Source organism: Pseudogymnoascus destructans (genome assembly GCF_001641265.1).
Source record: "Pseudogymnoascus destructans isolate 20631-21 unplaced genomic scaffold scaffold_6, whole genome shotgun sequence".
Taxonomy (NCBI): domain Eukaryota; kingdom Fungi; phylum Ascomycota; class Leotiomycetes; order Thelebolales; family Thelebolaceae; genus Pseudogymnoascus; species Pseudogymnoascus destructans.
The window spans coordinates 1,398,880-1,413,208 of NW_020167525.1; the positions used below are offsets into that span (position 1 = coordinate 1,398,880).

The 14,329-nt window shown below is 46.7% G+C and overlaps 5 protein-coding genes across 5 annotated transcripts; 3 read left to right on the forward strand and 2 right to left on the reverse strand.

The window, feature by feature from the left end:
* Positions 1-29: 29 nt before the first annotated feature.
* VC83_03573 (uncharacterized protein) lies at positions 30-1,520 on the forward strand (the record flags this gene model as incomplete). The annotated part of the gene is made up of 6 exons (XM_024467219.1): positions 30-198; positions 597-645; positions 695-825; positions 918-1,015; positions 1,067-1,206; positions 1,418-1,520. The coding sequence occupies 6 exons, from the start codon at positions 30-32 to the stop codon at positions 1,518-1,520; spliced, it is 690 nt and encodes a 229-aa protein (XP_024325837.1).
* A 1,959-nt stretch (positions 1,521-3,479) lies between these two features.
* VC83_03574 (uncharacterized protein) lies at positions 3,480-5,469 on the reverse strand. Its single transcript, XM_024467220.1, has 4 exons — positions 5,194-5,469; positions 4,042-5,139; positions 3,814-3,980; positions 3,480-3,737 (listed from the first exon to the last, which is right to left on the reverse strand). The coding sequence occupies exons 1-4, from the start codon at positions 5,269-5,271 to the stop codon at positions 3,581-3,583; spliced, it is 1,500 nt and encodes a 499-aa protein (XP_024325819.1). The 5' UTR covers positions 5,272-5,469; the 3' UTR covers positions 3,480-3,580.
* A 2,400-nt stretch (positions 5,470-7,869) lies between these two features.
* VC83_03575 (uncharacterized protein) lies at positions 7,870-9,360 on the reverse strand (the record flags this gene model as incomplete). The annotated part of the gene is made up of 6 exons (XM_024467221.1): positions 7,870-7,972; positions 8,184-8,323; positions 8,375-8,472; positions 8,556-8,695; positions 8,745-8,793; positions 9,192-9,360. The coding sequence occupies 6 exons, from the start codon at positions 9,358-9,360 to the stop codon at positions 7,870-7,872; spliced, it is 699 nt and encodes a 232-aa protein (XP_024325820.1).
* Positions 9,361-11,848: 2,488 nt separating this feature from the next.
* VC83_03576 (uncharacterized protein) lies at positions 11,849-12,169 on the forward strand (the record flags this gene model as incomplete). Its single annotated transcript, XM_024467222.1, has 1 exon — positions 11,849-12,169. One exon carries the CDS (start codon positions 11,849-11,851, stop codon positions 12,167-12,169), a length of 321 nt encoding a protein of 106 aa, XP_024325838.1.
* Positions 12,170-12,638: 469 nt separating this feature from the next.
* VC83_03577 (uncharacterized protein) lies at positions 12,639-14,101 on the forward strand. The gene is made up of 2 exons (XM_024467223.1): positions 12,639-13,063; positions 13,127-14,101. The coding sequence occupies exons 1-2, from the start codon at positions 13,010-13,012 to the stop codon at positions 13,682-13,684; spliced, it is 612 nt and encodes a 203-aa protein (XP_024325839.1). The 5' UTR covers positions 12,639-13,009; the 3' UTR covers positions 13,685-14,101.
* Positions 14,102-14,329: the final 228 nt, after the last annotated feature.

Sequence of the window (14,329 nt, forward strand, 5' to 3'; positions counted from 1 at the left end):
GATCTCTGCTAATCACGTGTTTAGTTAGTATGGCGAAACTCAAGGCACATGAAGAACTCTCCACTAATGCGAATACTATCAAAGCTCGCAACTGCGTCTCCAACCTTACTGAAGATGAGAAGGCTGTTCACTTAGCACTCAAGGCTGACCATGCTGATCTGAGCTACTACTTAAAGAAGTTATATAAGTCTGCAAAGTGTAAGGATGCCTCCTTACCTAGATACTCGAAGAACCCGCCTCAGAGCTGTTACGGTCACCACAAGCATGAAATCCGACTCGGTGTGGTTTCGGACCAGTAGAGGAGGACATAGCGAGTTACACTATAGTGGGGGACGGTAAGGGTGTAGGGTTCAGGGTCGATGCGGACCTGTTGCGGTGGAAGGTTCAGGGCTAGGGTTGGGATAACCGAGTCGGGCCCGTTTCGGGTACTTAAGGAAACAAACTTAACGGGGTTCCCCCTTCATCTTTTTTGTATCCTTCGTAGTAGACCTATAGGATAGCATCCTTTTAGCCTCCAACTCGCACTCTCATATGCTATTACTGTGAGCTGGGTGCCCTGTGTCATTACACAAAGTATATCGCTGCCTCTACTGAAGACAAGACACGTCTACAGAATGAATTGAAGGTTGAGCGTATTTGTGTTCAGTAAGTTCCTTCTGGTAATCTCTGGTAGCCTCAATCTAACTATAAACAGGACTGAGAAGGGTACCCATGCATCTTGCATTGCGAATCAGAAAGTCAAGAATATTAGCGCCTCTTCTTCTCCACAAGCCCCACCATCTACTCCGCCCAAACAACTTCTGACTGAGCTTGCTGCATTTGAGGGTATCTCAAGTATTCCAATCGATGACAATCATAACAGCGAATGGGAGGATACTGAGGTTGAAGACGATTTGGAGTTGGAGCTTATGTTACAGCGCGAGATATTTTAAATGACGAGGCTGTTCTACCAGATGAGCTTTCCGATGAAGAGATCACTAGCACCCAGGCTCTCTTAACTCAAGCGCACATTGATGTATGCTACCTCATAATCTGGTAATCTTCTGGTGATACTAATAGTTGATAGGCCCATGAAGAGTCCAATTTCCGCAAGTGGCAACATTTCTGGGATAGCTGTATCCACTCATATACGAGAAAGGCTGGAAAGCTGAGAAAGAAGCCTGAGCGTCTCTTTGAGTATATGCCGTGGATTGATGTAGAGGAAGGGTACGTCTCTGATCATCCTAGCAATCTTCTGGCAATACTAATTGTTTATTATAGCACTTTTCACGAGGTTATCCCACCACATAAATATTTCTGTTTGTACGAGCAGGCAGTTTGGAAAGTGGGCCTAATTACCAGGACCTGTGCAGTGGTACCCAAAGTCTTACAATCTTGTCGACAATGGATGGTTGCAAATATCCACTCATAGTTCTAGCTTCAAAGAGGCGTTCTTACTTGTCTACTCTAAGAAGTTTGATAAGGAAAAGTGGGCTAAGGTATCAGCTGCACAGGATATGTTGTTCCTGGAGCTAGAGTAGAGGAGAACTTGAGTTGCTAAAGTTATAGCGCTGGAGTACCTTTCGCGTTGGAAAACCAGGTATTTAAGTACTTCATCGTAGCCAGACTTCTGGTAACCTTCTGATAATCGAGCAATTTGCCAAATGCCATCTCAATACTCAGAGTTGTTTGATTCTGACAGTATTCTCAGACTCTTTTCCGTCTTCTCAACGACTATCCTCATTAAATTAAGTCTGTAAGGACACAGGGCACCCAGCTCACAGTAATAGCATATGAGAGTGCGAGTCAGAGGCTAAACGGATGCTATCCTATAGGTCTACTACGAAGGATACAAAAAAGATGAAGAGAGGAACCCCCGTTGGGTCAATCTCCTTAAGTACCCGAAACGGGTCCGACTCAGCTAACCTGCCTTAACTCTTATCATGTGACCGTAACCTGCCCGACTCAGATCCTTTCCATCACTGAGGGACAGGCATCCTTACAAAGTCCCTGCAGGCCTTGAATATATTGGCAAGTTAAACCAATTCGTCAAATGGACTAAGGATACACACGATATATTCATTGAGTGGTGGAAGCTATCACGATGGTATGAACAACACTCAGATCATACTACAAAACTCCTTATGAAGATTGCATGGGATTCAACCAACTGGAGTTCTCAATACTGGAGAAGTTATCACCAAGGAGCAGACCGGCTTTCTGGAGAACCATGTGTTATTTGTACTTATTGTTCGAAGGCCCTTACGCATCCTGCAATCAAGTCTGCTGGCCCAAAGTCTATGGCAACACATCTTGCATCAGACATTTGCAAAAAGAAGTCACAGATGGGAAGGATAGTCTCTATCAAATGCGAATCAATCAAATGCAACCTCAACAAGTAAGGATTACCAGATTATTACCAGAATTATGTAGGTTAATACCTATAATAAGATCATATTCTCACACAAGAGACATTTTATGAACAAGTTCTATACACAGTTATCTTGACTCATAGCTCGTTCCGCTCAGTCGAGGATCCTCATCAAGACCCTATAAATACTTTAGGTATTAGTAGGTCTGGCCGGCCTCATCAAGCAAGGTGGAGGGATGTTCTTAAGCATATATAATAGATAATAGCGTTCTAATAATCTTCTGATAATCATGGTACTTAGATAGAGGAATATACATGATTCGTTCTCACAGCTTACTAGAGATGGCGAGAGTGATGCTAATAGATGTAATACTTTAACTTAACCATAAAACAGTATTAATCGTATGAGGGACTGTTCACATGATGCATAAATCTTACACGTGATAGCCGAGTACTCACCGGGTTTTTACAGAGTAACTGAGTATTGACCTCACTCACCGAGTCGAGTAAAAGGTTCAGCTACTCACCCAGCTGAGTAACCCACTGAGCGAGTGAGCCAAGTATTGAGCGAGTAGTGCGCAGCCTAACCCCAACTGCCACTGCTCGTCATGTACCGTTCCAGGGCGTCTGCCCATTAACAAGGTCTGTCCAATAAGTCACACTCCTCCCCTCAGTCGTAAACAAAAACAACAAAAACAATCAAGAGTCTTGATGTGTTTTGTCATGCGGAGACTACTCTCTAATAACATTCTCATAACAACCCAAACAATGCCAAGACATATTCACAATATTACGCACGTGACTTGCAGACAACAATGCCCCCTATTGGCTAGAGATACTACGGCTACGGCTTTACGTTCCTCCAGTCCAGAATCAAATCCTACTGATCGTCGTCTCACCACCTCGTCGTTGTCAGACATCAGCCTGGTAATTGCACTATGCCTTTGTTTACCGTGCTTGCGGTTGGGGGTGGAGAGAAGTTTGATGAGAAGAGAAGGGGGTTGAGGAGGAGGGAGGGGAGGGTGTTGGGGAATGTGTGGCTGAGGAAGTTGGGTGCTGCGAAGGCTTCAAAGGGGACATGAAACGCAGAGAGGAGTCTAGTAAAACAATGATATCACTGAATGATCAAGGGTATTTATATTACTTATTATTGCTGTAAACACGACTGTTCCACGTATTCCTTCTACAGGCGGTTGAGTGGCACAATAACTCCGGCCTCCATCCCTTTGACTACCTCACTACCGGCGTCAATTTAACATACAGTGGCCCTTTCTGCCAAAACGAAAATATCTTCTGGTTAGCCCAGTTGTCGCTCTCCGGTGCCAGCTCCATGTCGAAATTCCAGAGCACCTGTGCGAGGATTAGACGCATCTCGGCGTAGGCGAGGCTATAATCGTCAGCAAGTGGACTTTGATACCTGGCATCACTGCCATTCCGGTCCAGACGTGAGAGGCAAAACTTACTTTCGGCCAACGCAATTTCTGGGTCCGAGGCTGAACGGTTGCAGTGCGTGCTTATTATCTGAAGCAAAGCGAGGATCGTCGAGGAAACGTTCGGGAATGAACGAGTTGGGCTCTCGGAAGTTGGCTTCGGAGCGGTAGGTAGACCAGTTGTTTACTGACACCGCTGTCTAATTCGCAAGTAGTCAGCCATCAGTACAGTCTGCGCCAACACAGGATTCCAACACTTACTCCTCCTGGAACCCATCGGTCGTTAATAACATCACCGTCTCCTGGAACACGACGTGGCAGCCCCGTCGGTACAGGAGGGTACATCCGCAACGCTTCATCCAAAACTGCCAGCATATATTCGAGGCCATTCACCCCAGCAATATCAATATCCTCTTCTACCTTAAATGCTTCTCTAACCTCTCTCTGCAACTTCTTCACCACCCTCGGATTCTTCAGCAGATGATACGTCGCGCCCGACAACAGCGTCGCCGTAGTCTCCGACCCCGCCACGATCAACAGGGTAGAATTGGTTATAATCTCCGGGACCTTCATCCCCTTCTCATCATTGTGACGAAGGATATGGCTCATGAAATCCGGCCTACTAGTCCCCTGCTCGAGGCGTTTCATGACTTTCTGCTTCGTCAGCTGCAGATTCTCCGACCTACTCTTCAGCAGCCCCCTCGGAACCAGCACCACCATCATCCACTTTATGCCATAGCGCTTTAAGGAACTGAGGAAGGCCCCGGCTTTGATAGTGGAGAAGAGCATGCTGATCCACGGGTGGTAGGTGCAGTTTTCCAGACACCCAAAGGACTCTCCAAACGCAAGGTCGCCGATCAGGTCAAAGGTCGTCCAGTTGTACCAAGATACCATATCGAGGGGACCGGTACTGGAGCGCTCATGCAGGCGCTGGATCAACAGGTCAACATACCCCTTGATTAGGGGCTCCTGCTCGCGCAGTGCTTTGTCGGAGAAGGCATGGGCGATGAGACGGCGTTGGCGCGAGTGGTCGGCGCGGCTGGCTGTGATGAGGCTATGGGCGCCGTTGGAGGGGATGTTGTAGAAGGACATGTCCTTGGGCATGGGCTGGTGGCCATGGCGGTAGCCGTAGATGTCTTTCCAGGCATCGGCGTTGGTGAAGGATAGCTCATCGGGGGCAATACGTACTACATCGCCGTAGGTTGTGTGGAGTTGGTGGCATCTGTAGGGGAGTTGGCCGGTGAGATGATAGTAGACGTAGAGGAGGCGTGTGGAGGCGTGGGATTTGGGGCCGGGGTAGGATGCGAGGGGGTGGAAGTAAATGTTGTATATCACACGGGAAAGTGTATAGAGGACAGTCTGACGAGAATTAAACGGGATTCTATCTCTCGAGATTATTTCGGTTTGACTTACTAGGACAGCCAGGCAACTGGGAATGAGGGCGTAAAGTGGGGGAATATGCATGCTGAAGACATTGAATTGAGTCGCCATGATGCGCTACCCAAACAGTGAATTATAACTTTAGGTTTTTAGACCGAACCAAGCTAGAAACCAAACACAAGTAATCCAATATCCAAGACGAGTAAGTTTGGTATGGCTCTGGGAAAGCAGCCAAACATATATGCCACAAGATCGAGATAATGCAAAATCAGCCGGAGTCGCGTTTCCCTTGCTTTGCGCGCAAAGCAAGGGAGCTGCATATCGCTGCATGGTTAAATTCCAGGTCAGCCCCAACGTTTCAGACGTTAAAATAGATGCTCATCGGCGATCTCTACACATCTCCATTGCACAAATTAATAATTTTAATGAAGTTATAGTAAACGCTGTAGCTATGAGTGGGAGATCGGAGGATCGACCACGTAACCCCCTCGTTGTACCACCGACATGCAGCTTCAGTGCATATTATACCAAAATATGCATTTTGATAGTGCGCACAACTGCCGGGATTGCGGGCGGCACGGCATTTTGTAGCTGTAAGGAATTAACACCGTTTTATCGGGTGGCTGGCTCGCGCTCCTGTGGTTTGTCGAGGCCGTCGATGGCATGGGCGCAGCTCGATTTAGCTCAGTTCAGCCCCCAACTTAGTGATTGGCAGTGAGCGCCACGCCGCTGTCAACGCATGCCGCAAGGGGTGCTAATTTCGTCCCATTTATAGCCGTGTGACTGATAGACGGTGTTGTTATTTTGTCCGAACAGCAAAGTAGAGTAAGTTGTTAAAAATACTCCGAATATCTCATGTTGAACACAAATTTGGAGTTTGACGACTTGATTGAGAAACTACGGGGGGAGAAGCCCCTATATATACACAGTTGGTATACAGGCTACGCATGTGCAGCGTACTACCAGGAACGCAGTTCCAACATCTCATTATTATGAGATTCACGATCATGAAATATATATGTTAACAAGCAGAGGCCATGATCGATGGACCACCAAAGAAGCAAGAGCCTTGCTTCCTATCGATGTGCTTCGTACTGGACTATCTGCCGAAGAGCTCTTCCCCCTCAAATTCGTCGGCCATCTGAAGTGTTCGTCAGTGGAGTATTAGCCAAATTTCACTCTTTCCTCAAGGCTGCTCCTTGCGTTCGAGCTTACCTTCCAGGGCATTCAGATAAACTGTCGCTCGAGCCTGGCCGTCTGAAAACCCCCAGATGGCTCGTCATGGGATGACATTAGGCTGCGCACTACTCGCTCAATACTCGGCTCACTCGCTCAGTGGGTTACTCAGCTGGGTGAGTAGCTGAACCTTTTACTCGACTCGGTGAGTGAGGTCAATACTCAGTTACTCTGTAAAAACCCGGTGAGTACTCGGCTATCACGTGTAAGATTTATGCATCATGTGAACAGTCCCTCATACGATTAATACTGTTTTATGGTTAAGTTAAAGTATTACATCTATTAGCATCACTCTCGCCATCTCTAGTAAGCTGTGAGAACGAATCATGTATATTCCTCTATCTAAGTACCATGATTATCAGAAGATTATTAGAACGCTATTATCTATTATATATGCTTAAGAACATCCCTCCACCTTGCTTGATGAGGCCGGCCAGACCTACTAATACCTAAAGTATTTATAGGGTCTTGATGAGGATCCTCGACTGAGCGGAACGAGCTATGAGTCAAGATAACTGTGTATAGAACTTGTTCATAAAATGTCTCTTGTGTGAGAATATGATCTTATTATAGGTATTAACCTACATAATTCTGGTAATAATCTGGTAATCCTTACTTGTTGAGGTTGCATTTGATTGATTCACATTTGATAGAGACTATCCTTCCCATCTGTGACTTCTTTTTGCAAATGTCTGATGCAAGATGTGTTGCCATAGACTTTGGGCCAGCAGACTTGATTGCAGGATGCGTAAGGGCCTTCGAACAATAAGTACAAATAACACATGGTTCTCCAGAAAGCCGGTCTGCTCCTTGGTGATAACTTCTCCAGTATTGAGAACTCCAGTTGGTTGAATCCCATGCAATCTTCATAAGGAGTTTTGTAGTATGATCTGAGTGTTGTTCATACCATCGTGATAGCTTCCACCACTCAATGAATATATCGTGTGTATCCTTAGTCCATTTGACGAATTGGTTTAACTTGCCAATATATTCAAGGCCTGCAGGGACTTTGTAAGGATGCCTGTCCCTCAGTGATGGAAAGGATCTGAGTCGGGCAGGTTACGGTCACATGATAAGAGTTAAGGCAGGTTAGCTGAGTCGGACCCGTTTCGGGTACTTAAGGAGATTGACCCAACGGGGGTTCCTCTCTTCATCTTTTTTGTATCCTTCGTAGTAGACCTATAGGATAGCATCCGTTTAGCCTCTGACTCGCACTCTCATATGCTATTACTGTGAGCTGGGTGCCCTGTGTCCTTACAGACTTAATTTAATGAGGATAGTCGTTGAGAAGACGGAAAAGAGTCTGAGAATACTGTCAGAATCAAACAACTCTGAGTATTGAGATGGCATTTGGCAAATTGCTCGATTATCAGAAGGTTACCAGAAGTCTGGCTACGATGAAGTACTTAAATACCTGGTTTTCCAACGCGAAAGGTACTCCAGCGCTATAACTTTAGCAACTCAAGTTCTCCTCTACTCTAGCTCCAGGAACAACATATCCTGTGCAGCTGATACCTTAGCCCACTTTTCCTTATCAAACTTCTTAGAGTAGACAAGTAAGAACGCCTCTTTGAAGCTAGAACTATGAGTGGATATTTGCAACCATCCATTGTCGACAAGATTGTAAGACTTTGGGTACCACTGCACAGGTCCTGGTAATTAGGCCCACTTTCCAAACTGCCTGCTCGTACAAACAGAAATATTTATGTGGTGGGATAACCTCGTGAAAAGTGCTATAATAAACAATTAGTATTGCCAGAAGATTGCTAGGATGATCAGAGACGTACCCTTCCTCTACATCAATCCACGGCATATACTCAAAGAGACGCTCAGGCTTCTTTCTCAGCTTTCCAGCCTTTCTCGTATATGAGTGGATACAGCTATCCCAGAAATGTTGCCACTTGCGGAAATTGGACTCTTCATGGGCCTATCAACTATTAGTATCACCAGAAGATTACCAGATTATGAGGTAGCATACATCAATGTGCGCTTGAGTTAAGAGAGCCTGGGTGCTAGTGATCTCTTCATCGGAAAGCTCATCTGGTAGAACAGCCTCGTCATTTAAAATATCTCGCGCTGTAACATAAGCTCCAACTCCAAATCGTCTTCAACCTCAGTATCCTCCCATTCGCTGTTATGATTGTCATCGATTGGAATACTTGAGATACCCTCAAATGCAGCAAGCTCAGTCAGAAGTTGTTTGGGCGGAGTAGATGGTGGGGCTTGTGGAGAAGAAGAGGCGCTAATATTCTTGACTTTCTGATTCGCAATGCAAGATGCATGGGTACCCTTCTCAGTCCTGTTTATAGTTAGATTGAGGCTACCAGAGATTACCAGAAGGAACTTACTGAACACAAATACGCTCAACCTTCAATTCATTCTGTAGACGTGTCTTGTCTTCAGTAGAGGCAGCGATATACTTTGTGTAATGACACAGGGCACCCAGCTCACAGTAATAGCATATGAGAGTGCGAGTTGGAGGCTAAAAGGATGCTATCCTATAGGTCTACTACGAAGGATACAAAAAAGATGAAGGGGGAACCCCGTTAAGTTTGTTTCCTTAAGTACCCGAAACGGGCCCGACTCGGTTATCCCAACCCTAGCCCTGAACCTTCCACCGCAACAGGTCCGCATCGACCCTGAACCCTACACCCTTACCGTCCCCCACTATAGTGTAACTCGCTATGTCCTCCTCTACTGGTCCGAAACCACACCGAGTCGGATTTCATGCTTGTGGTGACCGTAACAGCTCTGAGGCGGGTTCTTCGAGTATCTAGGTAAGGAGGCATCCTTACACTTTGCAGACTTATATAACTTCTTTAAGTAGTAGCTCAGATCAGCATGGTCAGCCTTGAGTGCTAAGTGAACAGCCTTCTCATCTTCAGTAAGGTTGGAGACGCAGTTGCGAGCTTTGATAGTATTCGCATTAGTGGAGAGTTCTTCATGTGCCTTGAGTTTCGCCATACTAACTAAACACGTGATTAGCAGAGATCTCCAGAAGTTCTGGCTATAGAATCAAGATAATAAACTTAGTTGAAGTCCTAGAGAAGAGGTAAAGGCTCAAAAGGGAAGAAGAATGTGTAGATCGGAGAGTAACCAAGGAAGGTGGTTCTAAGGTCGTGGTTATTTTAAAGTTGCAAACAAAAATATTTGTGAAGGAATATTCACCTACAAAGAATTACTGTTCCAAAAACAACACCACAATGCGCACCTTCATATAAAACACATACCTTTCAACCTCTACCTCTTTACTATACTCTTCTTCTGCAATATTCTTTCTACAAACTCACTGTAAGTACACATATCTTTTGATCTACTTCTTTATCTTGTGTTTACTTTACTAACTCACCTTGATATTAGCAAATGACTCGTACCAAGCAAACTGCTAGGAGATCAACTGGCGGCATAGCACCAAGGATGCCACTTGGATTACGGGCTGGCTCTGGGCTTGGCGGAAAGGGACAGGAAAAGGCTGTGGGCACAGCAAGAAAAGCTCCAGTTTGCTCATCTCAAGCTAGCAACAATCATGCTCAGAAGGCCACGCGCTGCACAAAGTCTAGTAAGAGGATTACCAGAGGATTACCAGAGGATTACCAGAACTCTCTAATAAACATATAGGCACCAAGGCTCTCCGCGATATCAGAAGACAGCAACTTGATACTAGCTCCCATTCCAGCGTCTTGTTAGGGAAATCACAGAAGACTTCAAGTCCAATCTTCGCTTCCAGCAATCTGCTATCCTAGCTCTTTAGGAAGCTGCTGAATGCTTCCTCATTCGAGAATTTGAGAGTATGATGTTTAAACATAGTGACAGGGACATACTAACAGTTATAGTGACAAACCTCCTCGCTATTCATGCGAAGAGAGTGACAATTCAGGCAAAGGGTATGATATTGGTTCGGCGTTTGCAGGATATGATGTTTAAGCTGTGGGCTTAATCGATGGAAATGTCTCTCACCCAGGAATGAAGGTCAGATGAGTTCTGGCAACCATCTGGTAACCTGGTACCTAAAGGCCAAAGGTTATAGTGTGGAATAGGACATCAACAATATGGGAATGGAGTTGGAGTTATGGCGTCTTGATCAATGAAGTCGCACCCCGTTTTTAACATAAGTAATGGCTAATCAAACACGTGATATAACTGAGTTGCCAAGACCCATACTAGGTACTCAGCAAGTGAGTAATCCTCATTCAACAATACTCGGGACATGAGTGAGTAACTCAGCTGGGTGAGTAAAAATTCTACTACTCGACTCGTGAGTACCCAGTGCGCTGCCTAGTTGGGGTGAGAGTAAGGTACTGGACTTCACTTCTGTGCTGAAGTACTGCAGTTGGGAATCTCATACAAAATTTGCTGTGATTCCCAGCATCTGTACTTCCACAGCCGCCAACACCCTATATAAACCCCAATTGCTCGTCTTCCTCCAACAATGGGAGGTTTAGCTCGGCCGGTTAGCATAACGACACACTGCACGCGTCAGTTTGATAGGATCTAGCTTTCCTCGGGGTCTCCATTCAAGTGCCGTGACCTCGCAGTGGAGTACCCACTCGGTCAAGTGAGAGACCTATTATATTTTTCTTTTTCATTCTGGATTTTCAAAAAATCGTCCCGATCGCTGTACAAGGAGTTACCGGGGGGTTGTTCTTTGTCGTTGATTGTTTTTATTTTCTTCATCTCGGCTGGCGAGGCACAGAAATGTCAGTAGAGGTGCTTTTGGTGGTGTTTTGGGGGAAGGAGCGACTTTGATATTCGCTTAGCCGCGACAGGCGCGATGGGTGTCAGACGCGGCTAATCCACAACACGTGAATTCATCACGCCTTTCTGACACTGTTTAAGTTACCATGATCGACTTCATCAATAATAAAAGATTACTTCTTTCTATCTATGAATTTTTATTGTGATGGTTCTAGACTTCATGTATCTTCTTCCAGCTGAGTTTCAATCACGTGTTTTGGCTGTTTAACTGACCTTTGTTCTTTCCCTCAAGGAGATTCAACAACACAACGTTGCCCCTCTAAAACCGTCAATGGCTTTCTTCTTTCCGCCTTCTCGAAACGCCGCAAATGCTTGAATCAGCCATCTCCTCCAATGGAACCTGTCAAGCACCTCAAATCCGCCACGGTCCAGCAACCCCCCGGCAAGACCACATGCCCGTCTTACACTCTTGGTTTCCCCGCACTGATCTTCTGTTTCACTTCAGGGACGCAACCAAAACCATAACTAAAATACGCCTCAACGCAAGCCACAACGCCTGGTGTGATGCAATGGAGCACTTCATGATGACCCGCAAGTCTGCCAATGAGATCTACAACCCAGCTCACGTCTGAATCGCGCTGCTCGCTCGGCGACTTGCTTTTTCTATGGGCCGAACTATACTCTATACGCTAGGTGCCACGGCGCCACGGCAGGGACTCACCAAGTTGTTGTATGCCTTGCGTTGTCGTCCTATGGCATGTGCGCGTGCCTGCCATATCCACCTTCCAGACCTGTCTGGCAAGCGAGTGATCGGCAGATACAGTGCCGATCATCAGCTCGCACAAGATCCACCTTCTCCTCCCAGTACGTCGGCGCCACCAACGCCGGCTTCATCCGCGGTGGTTACCACTTCGCCCAGCCCGGCTCCTCCACCGGCGCCGCGCAGGCCAACTACTTCCTCGCCCACGGCGGCGGCTGGTCCAAGGACGGTATCACCCTCCCCGGCATGCTCGACATCGAGTACAACCCCTCCGGCGCAACCTGCTACGGCCTCTCCGCCGCGTCGATAGTAGCCTAGATTCACGACTACGTCAACAACTACCACACCAAGATCTACACCACCGCTGGCCATACCAGACTATCTGGCAAAGCTCTTGGTTAAAGGGAGGGTCTCTTCGCGGAAGGAAGGGGGTGGGAACGAGTAGCTATGAGATGTGGTGCTGAGAATGGTATTCAATCCAATTGTCTCATTGCCAGTTGTTATCATGATTTGATAGAATCGATATCACGTGATTTCACATACCTTGGTAGCGTACAGCTGAAATCCCGCATTTCATCCACCACGAATCCTTTAACCACTGATATATCAAGTAGATATTCATCTTCCTGCTGTACTCTGTATATTTGATATAATATAGATAATATGAAAAGTTGAAACAGGGCATATGCGCGTGTTCTCATACCTTGGTAACCCCCAAGACCCCCCTGGCTCCACTACCCCAACCACCCCCAAATCCTCCGCCAACCCCCCCATTTTCCCATTTGTAAGTAATCTATCGCTCTCGATCTTTTATTCACTGTCTCTCTTTGCTGTCGCATCGTGAAGTTATCTTATCAGTATTGAACACTACTGCCAGGCTGCGAAGTGAGAATACCCCGAGGTCAGCGACGCGGCTTGAGAGTCTATCGACACAACAACGAGTACAGTACAAACTCGACATCACAAACCAAACAGACTAAAGGCTTCATTCGTCCTTTTCAATACACCTCGGCGGTGAGCCAAACGCGACAAGAAGTCGCCTAATCACAGCCTGTTCCGTCGTCGCAAACACCTGTATTGCGACCTCGACAGCATCACTTCTCTGATCATTCCGATCACCAACATACCACCTTCTTTCACAACTACAAACCACCCACAATGCTCTTCGGACTCTTCTTCGCCTTCTGGCGCTTCTCCCAAATCCTCACCCTCGTACGTCCCCCCTTGCTACCCCCATACTACTCCTCGAACCCTTAGCTAACATCTCCCCCCCAGATCCCAGTAGTAGGCATGCTCTCCTGGTTCATCCACCTCTACGTCACCGCCAACGCCCTCACCCCCGACGCCATCCTCGTCCTCTTTATCGTCGTCGTCCTCGCCGTCGTCTGGGCCATCGCCACCCTCTTCACCTACCACCGTTCCAAGAACAACGCCCGCTTCGTCGCCCTCATCGACCTCGGCTTCGTCGGCGCCTTGATCGGGGGCATCTACACCCTCCGCGGCATCTCGGATGATAACTGCACCGGTCTGACGTCGCCGACTTCGTACACGGCTAGCTTTGCGCTGCTGGGGAGTGTGAGGTTTGGGGGTTATGGGATTCCGTTGAGCAAGACGTGTGCGATGCTCAAGGCGAGCTGGGCGCTGTCGATTATGAATTGCCTGTTCTTTTTCTTTACTAGTATGCTGGCTTACATGCATGGGGGACACAAGGAGGTGGTGGTGGTGAAGAGGGAGAGCCATGGTAGCAGGCATAGGCATAGGTCGAGGAGGGGGAGTAGGGGTAGCAGAGGCAGCAGCAGGAGGAGTGGGGGGGGGAGCAGGGCTTATGTTTAGGGATGAAGATGGAAGGGGAAATCGTGGGAGTATATTTGGGAGGATTTAACGGCCGATTATTTTGATCGAGGGAGGGAATGTATGATACCATGCTGGCGTTTATTTGGATGTGTTAGATAGAGACGCAACGTCTTGGGTCCAGACTTCAGGATCGAATGAATGATTTGATTTTGTTGAATCCTCGGCCCGGAAACAGGGATCAGGGCCCTGATACCGAAGCTGTGTCAGCCAGTTTCGTGATCCTCCGGATACTGGATCTTCCGATTCTAAAAGCTTCGATTCTGAAGCTCTAGGGAACGGACCGAAACCAGGAGGGTTTCAGGATCCGAGCCACGAATAGGCATAGGAATAGAGCCCGTAACAGTATATATAGTAGTTAGAATAGCTTCAATTTTAAGAATATGCATTACAAAATTATCACTTTGGGCCCTACTGCTTCATGACTGTATTTTCGGTATATTCTCTAACTACTATTCCTGCCTGTTTTTACAATGAGAAAACCCAATTTATATGCTTCTTTACAGGGTAAAAGACATGCTATATTATTCTTTTGCCGTTTTTTAATTTGGCACTCTTCGTCAAGTTCCAAGTTATTCATCTAACAATATCCACCTCGTAATCTCATCCTCGGACTTTTTTTTTTTT

Coding starts and splice junctions, on each gene's coding strand:
- VC83_03574 (XM_024467220.1), bottom strand. CDS start 5,271: ATGGCGACTCAATTCAATGTCTTCAGCATGCATATTCCCCCACTTTAC. Junction 3,981..4,041: donor ACCGATGGGTTCCAGGAGGA/GTAAGTGTTGGA, acceptor CTTGCGAATTAG/ACAGCGGTGTCAGTAAACAA. Junction 3,738..3,813: donor AGAAATTGCGTTGGCCGAAA/GTAAGTTTTGCC, acceptor TGACGATTATAG/CCTCGCCTACGCCGAGATGC.
- VC83_03577 (XM_024467223.1), top strand. CDS start 13,010: ATGCTCTTCGGACTCTTCTTCGCCTTCTGGCGCTTCTCCCAAATCCTC. Junction 13,064..13,126: donor TCTCCCAAATCCTCACCCTC/GTACGTCCCCCC, acceptor TCTCCCCCCCAG/ATCCCAGTAGTAGGCATGCT.